We start from the raw sequence: 14989 nt of genomic DNA on the forward strand, positions 1-14989 counted from the left end.
GCACTAAGTTAGCAGGGCAACAGGTAGATTAGATGATGCCGTGTGAGTGTTGGAGGTGTATTCAGAAGTGTATTGTGAAAAGTGTGTGGTTAAAAGGTGTGATTGCACAGGTGTGCAACTGAACAGGTGGATGGAGCAGTGTATGAGTGAGTGATAGTGATGTGAGTTGGGCTGACCAAATGGTCCAGGAAGGAAGGAGGGTGCAGGTGGCACCAGGTGTGATTGCACAGGTGTGCAACAACAGGTGTATGGAGAATGGTTGTGTGGAAGACATGGAGTGAGGATTGTATGGAGTATTGGAATGGATGGTCGTGGAGTGAGTATGGTGGAAACTATGGAGTGGAGTGGATGGTGCGAAGGTGTGAATGGGGGAAGGATGGACCCCCATCACGAATACCCGGGGAGGGTAGAGTAAGTGTTAGGTAGAGGGTATAGGTAAATTGTGGTTGGATATTGGCATCTGTGGTGCGGGTGAAAGAATGGTATTTGGATGGGTGCATTAGTGTTGTGGAAATGGCTGGGCGTGTCGCCTGTTAGTGTGTGTAGTTGGTTTGGGCACTCCACCACTGTGAGGATGTCGGCCAGGTGAGGCCGCAGGTGGGCTCTGGGAGCCGGTAGAATTGTTGTGGATGGGGCCCGAGGATCCGGAGGACGGACCCGGGTAGCCCAGTGCCAGAGGGCACCGAGGGGTGACAGAGCCAGGAGGGGCCTTCCCCAGTTAGATAGGTTAGGGTGAGGAGCTAGGTAAGCTCGGGTGGCAACTACAGTGGTGGAGGTGTGCAGGTGGGTAGACCTGCTGGGAGAGCTACACGACCCAGCCCGGAAATTGTGCAAGGGCACCGGGAGATGAATCGGGGGAGTGAGACCCCAAATTGAGAAGCACCACAGTTTGGTCAATGGGAATTGGTTTCTAGAACCCATAGTGTAAGTTGGCCAATGGATTGGCAGGGAAAGACCCCGGGTAGTGTAAAGTGTGTTAAAGTCATTTAGAGGATAGTTAGGATTGAAGTCTCCTCGCACCATCTACATCCACTCACCTGGGATGACGTAACTCCACACCATGCCAGGTTGTTTTTATTATTTTTATTGTGCAAATGTTTGGATTGTGAGACGCATCATGACATGGGTGTGACATTGTGCTTTGTTGTTCCATCTCTCACTCCTTATGAGGATTGATGATGAATTGGGTGATGGCAAATTTTGGATAGAGGGATTGTGGAGACGAATTTGGTATAAGGGAGATATGGGGAGACGTGACAGTAGCGACGAATTTGTAAGGTGTAGATTTTGTAAATATGGGGTAAGGGCAAGGGTAGAGTAGGTGACCAGGGGGGGGGGGGGGGGGTGACGTACGGCAGGGACGAGCTTTCTCACTTCGCTCTCCGTACGCACTTCGCCTTGCATTGCCTTATTGATGTGTACCCTTGTGACCTTACCCCTCGCTCATCTGTCTTTCCCCCCTTTGTCTCCCACATGAGGACCTGTGCACCACTGGGCGCCGAGGGGAGCGTGCGTGAGTCGGCCATTGTGCGCCCGAACCTCTCGCAACCACAGCTGTCTGCATCGATGCACCACATTATGGACCACATGTCTGTGGCTGAGCACCACTTATGGACCCCGTGGGTTGGGGCATGGCCCCTCTGCTGGCACCGGCCATGAAGGCCCGAGATCTTGCTTGCGGACCTTGGCCACAGGGCACCGATGCCCCACAGGTGAACCACACTAGTCGGCCCTGTGGGCCATAAATAAAATAAAAATGGACACGTTTTGTGCAAGTTTTATTGCAAATAGGCCGCCAGCAAAGAAAATGACAACATCTGGAAGAAAGCAAATAGCCAGCAGAGGGAGCCAAAGAGCAAGAGACCACCAGCAGGGTTAGGGGTTGTTGTTTTTATTTTGATGAACAGTGATGACTGAGCACCGATTGGTGCTTGAGGGTGTGTTGGTGCGTTTTGGGTGCTTTCATGGTGCCTCGATGCAGAGTAGACTGTCTCCCCCCACCCCCAGAAAGAACAATCACAGGTCCTGGGTTAGTTTCGTAAATAAAGTAACGTCATTGTAAATAATGCTCCCCACCGTCAATGTATAGTTTGAAGACCATTCCGCAATTCGGTTAGCTGTGGGCGTGAATCTGTTAGATAGGGTGCAATGGAGCAGCGGGACATATTTATTTATGTTTTAAGACTGTCGCACTCAGGGTCAGGTTAAATGTAGAGGGAACTACACCTACGTGCCACACTAAAAGTTAAAGTTATAGGCCCGGGACGTGCCTAAGAGGAGGAGGGTGCAGTGTTGTGGATATGAGAATGGTTTTTTTGTTGTTGTTGTTGTAGTGTACATTGTTGTAAAATATCGCCCTCCTTACTCCAGTGTTGTATGAAGGTCAAAGGGCGTTCCCGTAGTTAGTTCCATAAAGCATACATGAAGGACACCATAATACCCCTGTTCAGTAGCTTATTTCCTTATTATGTGTATTAGGGTAAGGCCTTGTCTTCCATTAAGATGACACTCCATTGCACCAGGTGAAATAAGAGTAGATTCCGTTCACATTCCCTTTTCGTCAATTGCCATTCGCATTGCCAACTACGATAGCCGCCATTAAGCATGTGCTCAGCTCGGGGAAGAAGGGCGTGCCCGCCCATCGTCATCAAGGGTGGAGTCAGAGGGCCTGTGCCCGCCAATCAGGGCCGAAGCGAGCTCACCGGGGGGCGTGTCCTGAAGGTCGGCGGCTTGATCGCCTGAGGCGCTATAAAAGCGCGCGCGCAACAACCGAGTGTGTTGTTGGACTAAGCGAGAGACGTGCAAAGAGAGGTGCGCCAGAGAGTTGGCAGTACACAAGCAAGCATTGAGAGAAGGAGTTCTGAGAGCAAGCAAGAGGAGTACCACGAGCAGTACCAGCAGCTTTAAACTCCACCAAGCAGCGTTGGCTCCACCAGGGCAGCTTTAACTCGACCGGCGGAGCTCGTCCCGCGGCAGCTCGCACGACCGCAGCTTGGGCGTTGACGGCGGTGCCGACCGTGGCCGCGGAGGAACGGAGCTGCCGCTCCCGGCCCGACCGTGACCCAGTTCCAGTGGACCTTCCTCTCCCTCCAGCCATCCACCTCCTGCCATTCCTATCATCATTCCCCGTGTGAGTCTGTCTTTGTTTGTTCTGTCCCTGGGTATTAATTAAGCCTGTATAGTTAAGCTAAGTTTCGCTGTGTCGCCTTGCCTCTTCTGTAAATTATTTTATTATCCTTCCTTCTCCTTGGTTTTTTTGGTCTTGTAAAGAGTAAATAAATTATATTTGTATTCCTTACCCTTTGTCTTCTGCTTCTTCTTCTTCTTCACATCTGTGTCGCCTTTGTCTTTTCCTTATTGAATACCTGTGGCGCGATTCAGCCAACGTTCGGGAATCGGGTTAGTCGGGGTGACTGTTAGGGCCGCGGTGCCATCCGCTCGGTTAACCAACATCTTATCCGCGGTCCGTAACAATATATTGTTACAGACGCGGTTTTGGATGTTAGTTTACCGAGCGGTTTGGTATGACCGCGTCTGCACAGTTTACCCGATTCCACTCGAACGTTGGCCAAATCGCGCTATGCTAAATCAATTAAGGAAAGGACACAACGGCTGGGTTAGATGACACGACACCAGGGGTACAGTTCTCAAGACCTCCGGAGGAGGTTATAATATTTGTATGCAGAGCGTTGAGATTACAAGGACAAGAGGTACAGCATAGGAAGGTAGGCACTTAGACACACTTATCTTAATTCCCGACAGACCACAGATAAACGGGACAAGACTGACTCACACAGGGATTGATGGCAAGGAAGGGCAGGTAGTCGCTGGACAGCACAAGGTGCACCTTGGCTCAGGGACAGGATAGCGCGGTCCAAAAGATGCAGGGAGGTATCGTCGCGCTGGAGGTGGCGTCTGGTTCTCTTCAAGCTGGGGGCGCATCTCTGGTTACGTCCGGTAAGTCGCTGCGTATATCCAGCGGGGAGTGACACGCCCTCGGCTCGTTAGCTCCGCCCCAGATGGAATCGGCCCGCCGCTTCTTATTGGGTGCGGGGGGGTTACCGGGCTCCGCCCTTGACGAGGAGCTGACAGCCAGCCCCTTCGTGGTAACCCCGTAACCTGGAGGTAACCTGGAGCACATGGGCAATGGCGGCTAACCGAGCCGGAGTGAGGACGCACACTCCCCGCGCGCTGTTGTTGTAGTTGTTGTTGTTGTTGTAGTTTCATGAGGAAGATGGGAGGAGGTATGGGGAGGTCCTAAACTCACTACTGGTGCCATACAATCACATTCTGGTGCAACGAAGAGTCAGAATTAATGGAAACGAGTCCTTAACTGACATAGACTAAGAATAACTAGCAAGATGTCCTATAGTTGTCTACGTGAGATGCGGTGAACCTGGGCACGACATTTAATGGGGGAAAAAGGGGAAGGTCGGTTCTACAGAGTGTTGTTTACAGACAATGGGACTAGGGAATGGGGGATTGGGGATAGTTGGGGAGTATTGGGGAAATAGGGGAATATTTACAAGCGGATATGGATGGAGGCCAAATCCCATATCCGCAACAATATATATGGTAAATATATACAAAAGAAGATAAATTGATAGAAATGTTCCCTCCTATGGTGGAGCATTAGTAGATATATATATATATATATATATATATATATATATATATATATATATATATATATATATATATATATATCTATATATATATATATATATATATATATACCCAATCACCTCTCTCACTCGTAAATGGAAGGAATAACCAATCAGCTCTCACCTCACCACTTACCCCAGGTGGCTAGGATTTCAATAAATTAACCCCCATGCTCATCCAGCCAAGAAAGCTGCATAAAGCAACCAAGAAAAGATACACAAAGTAAGTAAGCTCTTTGCTGTTTCAAACCCTACCTTTGATCTGATTGGTATAAGCCCTATTTGACGCGATCAGTGTTTATATGTATTCTATGATTGTGATTTCCAACACACCCTTCTGCTTTTGCCCCTCTGCCGTTCTATAAGGAACTTGTATGCACGTGTCTGAATGTCCTCTCACGGACTCATGGATAATGGACAAATGGCCCCTCAATTCCTCAAATAGAAATACGTTTATGTTTAGTGTTTACTTGGACAGTTGGCAAACCCCGTGTAATTTAATCTGGAAAATGTAGCAATTGGAAAATAAATAATTAATATCCCATCTCACATGGACGCAACAAATATTTCCATGCTCTCAAGTCATGAAAGACGGTGTGTGCCCCGGTTTAGAATGGGTACACCGTATCCCTGCGCGTCGTAAGAGGTGACGAAGGGTTGGGGTCAGGAAGGGCATCCGGCCATAAAAAACATTGCCTCAAAAAGGGAACCATGTTGATTGTCATGGGGCCCGCAAGGCTAACCCCGGCTCTAGCAGGGAAAATGGCCTTAAAAAGGGAAAAAAAAAAAAATTCAGGTCATGAAAGACAACTTTGGGATAAACCTTGACGACGCTCATCATTTGACGAAGATCAGCGTGACCAAATAAAATTACAAATAGTCGACATTTACCATTTATCCTGTACGACGACGACAGCGCATCCATTTAATTCGTAATTTGACAAATTTGATTTCTCGCTCAAAAAATCAAAATTCGAAGCACATTGGAAGCTGGTGATAATTACCTCCGCCACCACAGGTGGATGGAGATTATGTTTTCACCCCTGTCTGTCTGTTTGTCCATTTGTCTGTCTGCCCGTTTGTGAACAAAATATCTCAAAAGGTTGCGGACGGATTCGGACGAAATTTGGCAGAGAGGTAGTGTATGTGACAAGGACGAATGGATTCGATTTTCGTGAAGATCCGGATCCAGCTAGTAGAATTTTTAAAGTGATTTTTCACCATTGAGTGATTTGGCTAACCAGGCGGAGGTATGCTCTCTACTGAGTGCCGTTCTAGTTATGAATGTGTTTTGAATAACTCGTGTGTCTAGTAATTTGCACGGACATCATGGACATTTCATGTTTCATAAACGATAATAAGCACAACAAACGATGTCGGAATAATGTAGCGCAAGTAAAATCGATACATAGCAGGATATCTGGTTTCAGCTGCTTTTCTGCTTTCAGCAGGATATTCACATATTCAGGGGAGGACAAAAATAAATCAACAAAAGAAGATAAATTGATATAAATGTTCCCTCCTATGGTGGAGCATTAGTAGATGTCATTTTTGTAATCAATGAAATTTTATTGGGAAATCGTGAGCTGTTCCCACGGTGCATGCGATGCATATGCACGCATTAAATGGCCGCGCTGCTTCCTTACCGGATTTGGGGGGATAGCGATAAGCTGCTCCAGGAGATATATCCACCTCCTCGGGTTCCCCGTGCTGTCTGCTCAGAAGAGATCCCATCTCAACACCGTCAATCCCTGTCAATGAAATTTAATAATCACTGTGAAAAACAACAACCCACAAAGCAGCTTTACCTACCCCATTATCCCCTACGAAACACTAAGCCAACCCCACTAGCCATAGAAACCCTGCCCAGCATGGTTAACCCTTGAACAGGTAGCTGTCCTACTCGAGGCACAAGAAAATGACAATGCAGCATTGTGACGTTTATTCACATATTGTCTTTACAATATCAGAGATGATGAGGCTCATGGAAGAACAGGATAACAAGCATTGGATCAACAGAGAAAATGGGGGCAAAGGGAAAACAGTGTGGGAAGCAACATCGATGCAGCACAGCGCAAGGAGCTGGATTGCAGGTGGAAACACCGTCTGATCGGACGTAGTAAACGTCAGTGGGTTTGTGGGTAGAGGAGGAGCAGCTGAAACCAGATTGTTATCCTGGATCCTCCTGATGGCTTCATCTTTGCTTATTCGGGTTCCAATGCAGTATTTGGTCTTTCATTAGCCCATCCCCTCCACAGCAGGAGATGGGTTTTGTAATCACTTTCGTGTGTCTGTCTGTCTGTCTGTCTGTGTGTGTGTGTGTGGCTGCCCGGGCCATAACTTTTTTTTACCATTTGAGTTTTGCCATCAAATTTTCACCAAACCATTATTCTGATGATATGGAAAAGACAAATTAGTAATTTTGTTAAAAGGTCAAAGGTCAGAATCACATAAGATCATAAATTTTCATCCAAATTGATCTGAAATTTGAATTTACCATTTGAATTTTTTCATCAAACGTTCAACAGCTTTTGTATGAGAATATGGAGAAGACAAATTAATAACTTGGTCGAAATGGCAAAAGTCAGCATCACATAAAATCATCAATTTTCATCCAATTGATCTGAAATTTCAATTTACCATTTGAGTTTTGCCATCAAATTTTCACCAAACCATTATTATGATGATATGGAAAAGACAAATTTATAATTTTGTTAAAAGGTCAAAAGGTTAAACGTCAGAATCACATAAGATAATCAATTTTCATCCAAATTGATCTGAAATTTGAATTTACCATTTACATTTTTTCATCAAACGTTTCATCAAATTTTCATCATCAAACGTTTTCATCAAACGTTTTCATCAAACGTTTTTTCATCATCAAATAACAGCTTTATTATGAGAATATGGAGAAGACAAATTAATAACTTGGTCGAAATGGCAAAGGTAAGCATCACACAAAATCATCAATTATAATCATCCAATTGATCTGAAATTTCAATTTACCATTTGAGCTTTGTCATCACATTCTCAACAAAGCATTATTATGATAATATGGAGAAGACCAATTAATAATTTTGTCAAAAGGTCAAAATGTGAAAGGTAAGCATCACATAAAATCATCAATTTTCATCCAATTGATCTGCAATTTCAATTTACCATTTGAGTTTTGTAATCAAATTCTCAACAAGGCATTATTATAATAATATAGAGAAGACCAATTAATAATTCTGTCAAAAGGTCGAAATGTCAAAGGTAAGCATCCTTTAAAATCATCAATTTTCATCCAATTGATCTGAAATTTGATTTTAATATTTGACTTTTTGTTTCTTCAAATTTTCAACAAAGCTTTATTATGAGAACTAGGGTGACTCGGCACGCTCCGCCTGCCTCACCACAAGTCGTTTCAGAGAGATAGGCATCTTTAAATATTTCGGTGTCTTTTGGGTCTTTAGTGCATTTTGGGTCTTCAGGGTCTTCATGGTGTTTTGGGTCTTCAGGGCCATTTTGGGTCTTCAGGGTATTTTGGATCCACTGGGCCTTTAAGGGTATTTTGTGTATTTGGGGTGTTTTGAGTCTCCGGGGTCTTTTGGTGTCTTCAGGGGCTTTTGGGTCTTAAGGGTCTTTTGGTTCCTCTGGGTATTTAAGGGTCTAAAGGGTAGTTAAGGGTCTTTGGGGTCTTCAGGGTGTTTTGGGTCTTCGGGGTATTTTGGGTCTTCGGGGTCTTTTAGGTCTTCAGGGTGTTTTGGGTCTTTGGGGTGTTTTGGGTCTTCAGGGTGTTTTGGGTCTTCAGGGTGTTTTGGGTCTTCGGGGTGTTTTGGGTCTTTGGGATCTTTTGGGTCTTCAGAGTGTTTTGGGTCTTCGGGGTATTTTGGTTCTTCAGGGTCGTTTGGGTCTTTAAGGGTATTTTGGATCTTCAGGGGTCTCGGTGGTCTTAAGGGTCTTGGGGGGATTTAAAAGGTCGTCAAAGGTCTGAGGGGTCTCAGCAGTCTAAACGTAATTAAGAGTTCACGGACTGTGTATTTGGTGTTAAATTTATTTGAAGATGAAGACGTTTTGGTCCATATAAACAAACAAACAAACGTAACCATATACGTTTGCTCTATTATAATAAGATTTCGAGAAGGCAAATTAATAATTTGGTCAAAAGGTCAAAGGTCATCATCACATGAAATCGTCAATTTTCATCCTATTAACCTCAAATTTTAGGAATTTGCATAATGGGTCATTGATTTGGTTCACCAATCAAAAGCTAGAAGCTGATTGATTTTTCTAAGATCAAATGGTCAAAGTCAAGGTTATGTAAAATCACAAATTTTCACTTGATTGACCTGAAATTGAAAGGATTTGCATATTGGGTCACATAATTGGTTCACTAATCAAAAGCTAGAAGCTCATTATTTTTTATCTAAAGCGCAAAGGTTAAGGCTGCATAAAACCATCAATTTTCATTTTGTATTCTGTTTAAAACTGTTTTCGTTAGTTTGAACCTACAGAAGAAGAAGAAGAAGAAGACTGAATACAAACGGAAGCAGAAGGGCTTTGCATTTTCAGATGCTTTCTAGTTTGATCATGGAAATGGGAGAGACTCTAAGATGGTTTTCTAAGATCAAACTTACGTCCCCTAGGGAGGAGATAAAGGCAACTAACTCAGGGAGACAACAATTCCACAGGCAAGAAAAGAGGTGTTCCAAGTTTTGACGATGAGGTGGTTGACGTTTTAAGCTTTGTAATGCTGTGTATTGACATGGTAAGTATCTTCAGTCCATGTCTTTGTGCTGATCCTTTTGGCATCTATATAATAATACCGTAAGGACTCGACTTTGTTATCCCTTTTACGCCGCACCCAGTGACCCGATGCCCACGGCACTAATGCATTTTCCATCGACGAACCGCGCTCTTTGTTTATCACGTACAGCCATACTCGAAAAATCTGAATTCGCCGATTTTGGGACCCAAAAGCATCCGATTATCGGCCGATACGACGCCATCTTACGACACCATCGTATTGGCGTCTGCTGGGTGAAGGCGAAGCAAGCCGTCCGCTGATTGGACAGGCGAAGGCGACAGCAAGCCGTCCACTGAGTGGACAATCCCAGAGTGGTGCTATGCCGATTCCTATTACGAATCCATTCATTTTTCAAAAGTATATCGTAGCGTTGTCATTTAAGTAGATTGCAATAAATACGTTGTTGATATACGCACTCTTCATTCTCATCTTTCTTCCTAACTCTTACTCGGACAAGCAAATCCCCTATGCCATCCATAATGGTACACTCTATCCATACACCACATCCTCCCTTCCGTGGATGTTCCACGGGTTTCGGCTAGTCTATATAATAATAGCGTAAGGACTCGACTTTGTTATCCCTTTTGCGCCGCACTCAGTGACCGGATGCCCACGGCACTAATGGATGTACGATCTACGAACCGTGCTCTTTGTTTATCACATACAGCCATACTCGAAAAATCTGAATTAGCTGACGTTGGGGCCCAAAAGCATCCGATTAACTGCCGATATGACGCCATCTTACGACGCCATCGTATTGGCGTCTGCTGGGCGAAGGCGAATCATTCTCATCTTTCTTCCTAACTCTTAATCGGACAAGCAAATCCCCTATGCCATCCATAATGGTGCACTCTATCCATACACCACATCCTCCCTTCCGTGGATGTTCCACGGGTTTCAGCTAGTTATGTATTATTGACAGAATGTCATATTTTGTCAGCATCCTGCCTGAACATGAGGGACTCCTTGTGTGCTCAGCTGCTGCAAGTGGAGGGGCATGGAGTGAATCTCAGACTGCAACAAATGGGCCCCCTAACTGATCCCCCCCCTTCCCATACCTGCCCATACCCATCCATGCTGCCACGCACACTATTAATGGTAAGCAGGAACCAATGGTGTGGTACTGAGTGTGCTGCATTGAGGAGCAGACCACATATCCTGTGGGTGGCTGTTACCGTCACGTTACTTACGTTACACGAGGGGGAAATGCTACCCACACGTATATACCTGCTTGTATCCGCTTCGCTTCCTAAGAGCCAGAGCATGTCCTGATCAGTTAAGCACAGAAATCAATAAAATATGGATTTTGTTGAATTCAGATACACGTACATCGGATAAACAATTTATTCACAAATATGACTCGATAAACAAAAATTAAAATAAACCGAGGAGTGATCATGATTTAACATTTTTACAGAATCACATTGTAAAAGTGTAACATAATATAAATAATCAACAATGTATACAATATATAATACATGTATAATATATATGCAGTGCATTCAGAAAGTATTCAGACCCCTTCACTTTTTTCACGTTTTGTTATGTTGCAGCCTTATGCTGAAATCGTTTAAATTAGCGTGCTACGGCGGAACCAACGGCTTCGGCCACGGCCGGGTCGATACTCGACCCGGCCGCACCGGAAATGAACTGGTTCGACACCCGCGCTAGAGAGGTCGTGGGCGACTGAGATGTATTAACAAATTAATTAATTAATTTGAGACGTCCAATTTCTAGTGTTTGGAAATTTGGAAGAGCTTGACCCTAGCCTTTCCCTTGCGAGGGCAAGGAGGAACTTAACGCTTGACACTTAAGCTTAGTTTGAAGTACACCCTGACCAGCGCTCACGGTGGGACGGCAAGGCAACCAGAAGGGACGAGGTTCTCCTGACGAGGTTCGAGGACGAGGACGAGGACGAGGTTCTCTACCGAGACTGGTACAAACCTCCTGACCCCCCCCCCCCATCCGGACCAAATTCAGATCCTGGGGGGACAGGGCCTTCTCCATCGCTGCTCCCACCCTCTGGAACTCACTACCTCACACCATCAGAGACTCCTCCTCACTCACCACATTCAAAACATCACTCAAGACCCACCTGTTCAGCACTGCATTCAACATTCAACCCACAGCATTTAACCCCTGACTATCACTTCTCCTTCTCCCTCCTTTTGCTTTAAATATTTCCCTATTGATTCTTGTCTTTTTGCACTTGTTGTTTTCATGTTTTGTTATGCATTATGTTTTGCACTCTGTCAAAGCGCCTTTGGGCTTCATGAAAAGTGCTATACAAAATAAATGAATTATTATTATTATTATAAATTCATTTTTTCCTCATCAATCTACACTCAATCTTCTACTATATAAGAGAGATGTCCGTCTGTGTCGCCATTTTTCTCAGAGATGGCTGAAAGGATCTTCGTCAAACTTTCAGAGGTTGATCAGTGAGTGCCTGAGAGTGTTTTAGGGGAAAAAAAGGGGAAAGATCGTTTTTTTTTTTTTTTAAATCGCTCGATAGTGCCAAAGCCTTTTTAAATTAATGACAGTTATATACAAGTACACATTCGCATAAATAAATAAAAGACAATCACCAGACATTTGAATACACATAATTCATAAATCAAACAATTCCGGAAGTGTACGAAGTTGTAGTACGGTGTGGCGGACACGAAAGCCCACTGGCGTGATAACATCATTCCGCGCACCAAGTGGGCGGCGGCCACGCCCTAGGAGTAGGCGTGGCCTGAGGATATACACGGGGCGCGCAGCCCGGAGCGCACTAGTGTTACAGTGAGCTCCTGAAATAAAGACGCTTATAAGTTACCGCTTGTCCGCTTCCTCCTTGCTCGCAAGCAGCGCGCATAACGCCGCGCTTTACTGGTGACCCTCGACGTTGGATCTGCCGGAGCGATCCTTCCACACACGACGCCATTGCCATGGCCAACAACGCAATTAAACTTCCCGAATTTTGGGAGGCCCAGGCCGAAGTCTGGTTCGTCCAAGCCGAAGCCCAATTTCAGCTTCGGCGCCTCACCGGCGACGACACGCGCTACTGCCACGTCGTCGCCTCCCTCGGGCCCGGCACGGCCGCTCGAGTTGTGTCCGTCCTTCGCCACCCACCGGACGGCCACAAGTACGAGGCACTCAAGCGGCTACTCCTAGCCACGTTCGGCCTCACGGACGACGCACGGGCCGACCGCCTCCTGGATCTCGACGAGCTCGGCGACACGCGCCCGTCAGTCCGAATGGACCATATGCTGTCACTGTTGGGCGACGAAGCCCCCGGTTCTCTATTCCGGGCACTTTTCCGTCGCCAACTTCCAGCGCAGGTTCGCCTCGCGTTGGCCGGGACCGTGCTAACGGAACCCCGAGCATTGGCCGCCATGGCGGACAGGTACTTCGCGGCTTTGGATACGCGGGCGAGAGTCGGTGCAGCCGTCACGGACCTCGAGGCTGATGCTGCTGATGATGCTGATGATGCTGATCCACAGCATCAGCTTACACAGCATACGCAGCATGCTGATACGCACCTCGTGACCGCCGCCACGCCCCACCCACCGCCGCGGCGAAAACCACCACCGCGGGGAAACCCGCCAACTCCACCGGCCTGGCGGAGCCAGCCGCGCTCCTCCAGCTCCACCACCTGGTGCTGGTTCCACGCCAAGTTCGGCCACGAGGCTCGGCAGTGTCATCTGAGAGTGCTTGGGCGTCGCCGCTGCACATCGTGCCGAAGCCCGGCGGGGGATGGCGACCGTGCGGGGACTATCGTCGTCTCAATGACGCCACCACTCCCGACCGCTACCCCGTCCCCCACATTCAGGACTTTTCTGCCCGTTTGGCGGGCATGTCCTTCTTCTCGAAGGTGGACCTCATACGCGGCTACCATCAGGTCCCCGTCAGGCCGGAGGACGACCCGAAGACGGCGGTCATCACGCCATTCGGACTCTTCGAGTTCCTGCGCATGCCCTTCGGTCTGAAGAATGCAGCTCAGGCGTTCCAGTGACTGATGGACAGCGTCCTGCGCGACTTGGATTTTGTCTACGTCTACCTGGACGATATCCTCGTCGCCAGCGCATCCCGCGAAGAGCACCTACGCCACCTCCGCACGCTCTTCGAACGCCTGGGCCAGCATGGCCTGATTGTGAACCCCGCAAAGTGCCGGTTCGGCGTCGCCGTAATCGATTTTCTGGGGCACCGTGTCACCAGGCACGGAACAGTCCCCCTGCCGGCCAAGGTGGATGCGGTGAAGGGGTTTCCGCGCCCCCGCACGATCAGAGGGCTGCAGGAGTTCCTGGGCATGGTGAACTTTTACCATCGGTTCCTGCCCCGTATCGCCCAGCTCCTGCGCCCCCTGCACGAAGCTCTCCGAGGTAAGCCGGGCAAAGGTGACGTTACCTGGACCGAGCAGATGGACACGGCGTTCACAGGCGCGAAGCTCGCCTTGGCTAAGGCCACCATGCTCGCGCACCCGGCGCCCGATGCACCGATCGCCCTCACCACTGACGCCTCGGACTACGCGGTGGGCGTGGTGCACGAGCAATGGGTGCGTGGAGCTTGGCAACCGCTGGCGTTCTTTAGCCGGCAGCTTCGCCTGCCCGAACGCCGTTACAGTACCTTCGACCGCCAGTTGCTCGGGCTTCACTTGGCGGTCAGGCACTTCCGCCATCTGCTCGAGGGCCGTGCGTTCACGGCCTTCGTCGACCACAAGCCGCTGATCTTCGCGATGGGCAAGGTCACCGAGCCGTGGTCGGCCCGGCAGCAGCGTCACCTCTCGGCCGTGTCCGAGTACACGACGGACATCCGGCATGTCGCGGGGAAGGACAACCCGGTGGCGGATTGCCTTTCCCGGGCCGTCGCCCACGCAGTCCACCTCGGCATCGACTATGCCCGGATGGCAGCGGACCAGGCCGCTGACCCCGACGTCCAGGCCTTGCGGACCGCCGTCACGGGCCTCCGCGTCACCGAGGTGCCATTCGACGGCGCGGGCGCGGCCCTCTTGTGTGACGTCTCCATCGGGCGGCCTCGCCCCATCGTGCCCGCGGGCTGGCAGCGCCAGGTGTTTGACGCCATCCACGGCCTGTCCCACCCGGGCGCGAGGGCCTCCCAAAGGTTGATCGCCGACAAGTTCGTCTGGCATGGCCTCCGGAAGGCCGTCCGCGGCTGGGCCAGGACGTGCCTCGCATGCCAGCGCGCCAAGGTGCACCGGCACACCCAGGCCCCATTGGCCCCGTGCACGGTGCCGGAACGCCGGTTTGACCACGTCCACGTGGACCTGGTGGGACCTCTGCCCCCCTCGCGGGGTTTCACCCACGTCCTCACCATGGTGGACCGCACCACCCGGTGGCCGGAGGCCGTGCCCTTGGCGTCGACGACGGCGGCGGACGTCGCGCAGGCTTTCATCGCCACCTGGGTCGCCCGGTTCGGCGCCCCCTCAGACATCTCGTCCGATCGCGGCCCCCAGTTCACCTCGGAGCTCTGGGGGGCGGTCGCGCAGGGGCTCGGGGTCCGGCTGCACCGAACCACGGCCTACCACCCCCAG

The 14989-nt window shown here is 48.7% G+C and overlaps 1 protein-coding gene across 1 annotated transcript in view; it reads right to left on the reverse strand.

Moving 5' to 3' along the window:
* LOC137419272 (E3 ubiquitin ligase RNF157-like) overlaps positions 1-14989 on the reverse strand; it is a 130700-nt gene that overhangs the window by 110491 nt on the left and 5220 nt on the right. Inside the window, exon 3 of the mRNA XM_068105397.2 lies at positions 6311-6415. Coding sequence (XP_067961498.2) covers positions 6311-6415 — 105 coding nt within the window. The remainder of the gene's footprint in view (positions 1-6310; positions 6416-14989) is intronic.

Source organism: Myxine glutinosa, chromosome 1, assembly GCF_964187855.1.
Source record: "Myxine glutinosa chromosome 1, kmMyxGlut1.1, whole genome shotgun sequence".
NCBI classification, from domain to species: domain Eukaryota; kingdom Metazoa; phylum Chordata; class Myxini; order Myxiniformes; family Myxinidae; genus Myxine; species Myxine glutinosa.